Source organism: Sinocyclocheilus anshuiensis, unplaced genomic scaffold (assembly GCF_001515605.1).
Source record: "Sinocyclocheilus anshuiensis isolate Anshui unplaced genomic scaffold, SAMN03320099.WGS_v1.1 scaffold1425, whole genome shotgun sequence".
Lineage (NCBI taxonomy): Eukaryota > Metazoa > Chordata > Actinopteri > Cypriniformes > Cyprinidae > Sinocyclocheilus > Sinocyclocheilus anshuiensis.
Genome location: NW_015551044.1, coordinates 167791 through 172913, shown reverse-complemented (window position 1 = coordinate 172913; position 5123 = coordinate 167791). Strand labels below are relative to the sequence as shown.

The following is a 5123-nucleotide window of genomic DNA, read 5'->3' as shown; positions in this document are numbered from 1 at the left end:
CTTCATGGAACATGATCTTTACTTAATATCCTTATGATTTTTGGCATAAAAGAAAAATCGTTAATTTTGACCCATACAATGTATTGTTGGCTATTGCTACAAATATGTACACGTTAGAGCCCTGCAAGGGCCTCAAATATAGGGGCCCGTGTCGCCCGTGTCCGACAGCTCATCAGAATTACTGGCCCGAGCCTGTCCGTCTTTTTTTCCCCCAAACAGCTTAAACAGCTTATACTACTGTTTCAGCTATTAAAACAGTTCAGTTTTGTATGTAATGGCAAAGTGATTATATTTCGTTCCGTTTTTTTATTGTTAATTTAAAAAAACGTTTGAAATGGCAGCTGCAGCCAATGAGCCCAAGGGCAAAGTGATTAGGCTATATTTCGTTTCGTTTTTTATAAAGTTAATTTAGAAAAACGTTTGGAGCATTTTTTGTTCGTTAAATAAGTTTTTGGTTTTTGTTTTTTAAAGTAAAGACCAAGCGGCCAGCGGCCAGCGGCAGACAGTGAGTTGATGATCAATTTTTTGCAGGACATGGAGGCACCAGCGCAATCACTTGCATTTATTTATTTTTTTCAGTGGAAACAACTTAAAATAGCCTACGCTGTCATTTTTGCTCCTAAAAGTAAGAATAATGCATAATTCGGAACTGTAAAGGGTCTACTTTTATTTGTGTGCACTCACAGTATCAACAAAACATTGTGCTTTTATAAAATAAAGGATAAATACAGGATGCACTTTCTGCAATATCGGCCAGGGGCGCTTCACAATGATGAACCGAAACGGATTTTATAAAATCCATAAAAATGCATTTCTCTCTAAAGGTGCGTCCAATGAGGAGATGGCGAGACAGGATCGTCATCTTCATCTTTGCGACACGGACTCAGAAAACACAAATTTATTAATAAATAATTCAAATATCTCCTTACTATTTCCCCCCCCGACACATTCATGGTAATTACTTTTGCTGGGGCTTTGCGGCACGCTTTAGCCTATTGCGTGCGTTTTTTGTACTGTCATGTGCAAGGATATGTTTGCAGATTCTCCACTGCACATGACCAATTGACACAGTTTGCCGTAGTAATCAAATCAAAACTCTTCCAAAATGCAGCTTTTCCCGAAGCATTGGGAACTTTTAGTAACTCCCCACGCTCCAACTTCTCCCTGATGCTCTGCATGGTCAGCTGTCACCTGTATGCTAATTAGGGCTGTGTATCACCAGCAAAGTCATGATACGATACGTATTACGATACAGAGGCCACGATACGATACGTATCACGATACATGACTGCACTGAATTTCACCTCAGCAGAATTGATAAGTGCAGTCACCACACAGATCACGTTGCGGCCGAACTCAGACATTCAGGAACAAACTTTTTAGCGCTGCCCCGCAGTTTTATCAAGTAAATAGCTTAATCGCTCAAGACCTACATTATCTTTCTCAACAAGGAGCTGGTAGCATCATTGTTTCTAAAGGAATTAAAGCCACAGCTTTACTGTTAATAGAGAAACGCGGCAAAACGGTGGTAATTCATACATACACAGCCTCTCTCTCTCTCTGTGTCGTAAATGAACAGTTGATGAATCACACTTTTCTGAGAATAGACTTGAAGTGGAGATCGCTAAACTGCAAGCTAACCGCTGTTTTCAGAAAGCAAGCGCGTTTATCCACAGTGGAGGGAGAGCGAGTGTGCACAGGGTTGCCAGGTTGACGAAGATAAGTAGCACACTTAGCAGATATTTCCGTATTGCGCAAGTGTGAAGCTCTGTTTTGGGGTTTACATCTCTTTATATCAGGCAACCCCGTTGTGTTCCTCTGCGGCCAGATTATTAACAGATGCTCTATTCATTCTTTTTTAGAAACCTCGCACTTTTCTACTCAATTTTAAACGTTGTAAAATTAAGCGTGGTCCACTGCTGCACACGTGCCACAATATCGATACAGGGCCAGCTGTATCGATACTCGTATCGTCAAATCTCTGTGACGATACATCGTCGTATCGATATTTTGAACACAGCACTAATGCTAATGCGTGCGTATATGCGTTGCGTATTGCATAGGCTATGTATAATATGCATATTTATAATATAATCAATATAACAATATTTCATACAGTAGTGTGCTCTGCGCGTATACGGGCACAATAAAAGGAGATAAGCTAAATGAGCCCAAGTCCGACCCGAGCCCGATCTGTAAAAAAAAAAATCGGGCTTGCAGGCCTCTAGTACACGTGCTACTTATGACTGGTTTTGTGATCCAGGGTCGCATTTAGCAGCTCCTGCCATTCTTCTGATGCTTATGAGTAAGAGATATTTACCGAATAGCACTCCATGAGTTCTGATCCTTGCGGGGCGAGACTGTTTGACCCAGATGCACGGGAATGAGCTCTGTGTCTGATGTTTAAAGCCAGTTCCCACTTGCGCAGGGCTTCCTCAAACAGCTCCATCCCTGCAGGTGGAAGAGACGAAAGAAGACCAACATCAGCTGCACACATTTCTGCACTTATGGAGGCTATATTCAGAAAATACTACTTACTGCATTCTGTGCTGGATACGGTCAATTTAAAATGTACATTTTTCAATTTAATTTGACATTTTTAATTTAAATAGAATTTTTAAAGGAAAATGTAATATTTTAAAATGCATTTTCATATTTGAGTTTATTGTTGTTTATATATTATTCTTTCAATATTTTAATATTTAAAAATTACAATTACATTTTAAAATACACTACTGTTCAAAGGTTCGGGGTCAGTAAGATTTTTTTTTGTTTAATAAGTCTCTTATGTGCACCAAGGCTTCATTTATTTAATAAAAAATACAGTGTGTTGCTTAAAAAATATTAAATATTATTACAATTTAAGAAAAAAATGTTTTCTGTTTGAATATATTGTAAAATGTAATCTATTCCTGTGATCAAAGCTGAATTTTCAACATCTTTAATCCAGTCTTCAGTGTCACATGATCCTTCAGAAATCATTCTGCTCAAGAAACATCTGATTATTAGCAATGTTGAAAACAGTTATGCTGCCTAATATTTTTGTACAAACCATGATACTTTTTTTTGCAAACGAAAGTTAAAAAGAGCAGCATTTATGTGAGATAAAAATCTCTTAAAAGATTATAATTGTCTTTAATGTCACTTTTGATCAATTTAATGCATCCTTGCTGAATAAAAGTATTAATAATTTCTTTCAAAAAAGTAAAATCTTACCAACCCCAAACCTTTGAATGGTAGTGTAGCATGTGAAAAAGAATGCAGTATGGATGATACAACAGATCGCAATAGTAAACTACATTACCCATGAGATAGAGGTTCTCCACATTGGTATCCTCTCCCGGCTCCTCTGCCACTGGCTCCGCCTCCCACAGCGTCCCAGTGTTCACTGATTGGTTGGGAGAGGAGGGAACTCGCATCTGAGGTGGACACAAACAAAATGGATAAAAATGTATGGTTAGGCCTTTTAACAGGAGTTCGTTGATAAATAAACAGGCAGACAGTGTGTGTAGCTGTGAGATTCACACACAGAGGCGATGCTGTGTGAAGAGCTCGAGTGTTTGCTCTGTGCGAGAGACGAGACGCCGCTGAGAGTGTCATTACTGCGGGTGCTGGGACTCATCATCTGACGCCCTGCAACCGACCCTGAAAACACACAAATGAACAAATACAAATAACTGTATAGAGTAATTTATCAATTAAAACTGGATTTTTTTTTTAATGAAAGATTTTTATGTAGTATATAGACATTCTTAAAATAGCTTAACTAATTCCATGAATATAAAATTAAAATGGGACATTACATGTATAGACATTTATTTCATATTTATAAAATATGAATTTAATATTGTAATATTTTATATTATAATATAACTATGGAAATTAAATAATTACAATACTCTCACATTTGCTCAAAATGAGCTGATTAATTTCTTGAAATTTTTCACAAAAACTAATTTATGGCCGTTTTGTTCCAAGAAACATTAACTAAAACTATAATTTTATATATTTCATATTTATAAAATTATAATTTTATATTATCATATTTTGCATTATAATACAAAAATGAGGGACATAAAAAATTTTAAATACTCTCACATTCACTCAAAGTAGCATGATTAATTTCATGAAAATGGTCACAAAAACTAATTTACAACTGTTTCAAGAAACCTTGACTACAATTATAATTTTATATTACTTTATGTTTATGAAATTAGAATTTTAATTTATAATATTTTACAATATAACATTATGGACATTAAAAAAATGTAAATACACGCACACTGACTCAGTCACCTAATTGATTAATTTAAAAAAAATCTAATTTACAATGGTTTTGGATGCAAGAAACCTTGACTAAAATTATATTTTTATATGATAAAAAAATGCATGCATGCATACATGCATACATACATAGATACACAGTTGTATATTATAATATTTTATTTACAATTAAATAAAAATTAAAATACTACATTATTGTATAGCACAGCCTCTTTCAAATCAAAATACGTGAATCTGCTCACCTCTCTTGAGCGAGGCCGGCCGGCTGGTTCGGAGCAGCTGTTCTGGGATGCCCACAGGTTTCTGTGCTTCTTTACTGACCGTCTGCTTCCTCTTCCTGCCCCGTCTCTTTAACTGATGCGCGGTCAGTGCCAGAGCCACGCTGCCCAGAGCCGTGGCGAACAGCACCTTCTTCAGACTAGGGCTCATCTTCAGCTGAGAGAATATAGACTGAGAGAAAGATAGACATGACGGAAAAATGAGGGATGTCCGAACAGGACAAAAAAAGAAAAGGAGAGAACAAAACAGGAATCATTTATTAGCTGTTTTCACTTTGCATTTATTATTTAAAGGGGTCCTATTATGCTCTTTTACAAAGTCTTGATTTTGTTTTGGGGGTGTACTAGAACAGGCTCTCATACTAGGTTGTTCGAAAAACACATGATTTTTCACATATTTTACATTATTACAACACCTCTCTCCCCAGTCTGGCATGAACGGCTTGAATAGTTCCTGTATCAAATGAAGGCCCGCCTTCTGAAATACGTAATGTGCTGTGATTGGTTAGCTGGGCCAGTGTGTGCTGTGATTGGTTAGCTGGGCCAGTGTGTGCTGTGATT

The 5123-nt window shown here is 36.8% G+C and overlaps 1 protein-coding gene across 3 annotated transcripts in view; it reads right to left on the bottom strand.

The window, feature by feature from the left end:
- LOC107661559 (mitoguardin-2) overlaps positions 1–5123 on the bottom strand; it is a 19830-nt gene that overhangs the window by 9696 nt on the left and 5011 nt on the right. For all 3 annotated transcript variants that reach the window (XM_016451195.1, XM_016451192.1, XM_016451194.1), the window contains exons 3-6: positions 4527–4734; positions 3530–3645; positions 3305–3419; positions 2321–2451 (exon numbers count right to left, since the gene is read on the bottom strand). In XM_016451195.1, coding sequence (XP_016306681.1) covers positions 2321–2451; positions 3305–3419; positions 3530–3645; positions 4527–4734 — 570 coding nt within the window. The remainder of the gene's footprint in view (positions 1–2320; positions 2452–3304; positions 3420–3529; positions 3646–4526; positions 4735–5123) is intronic.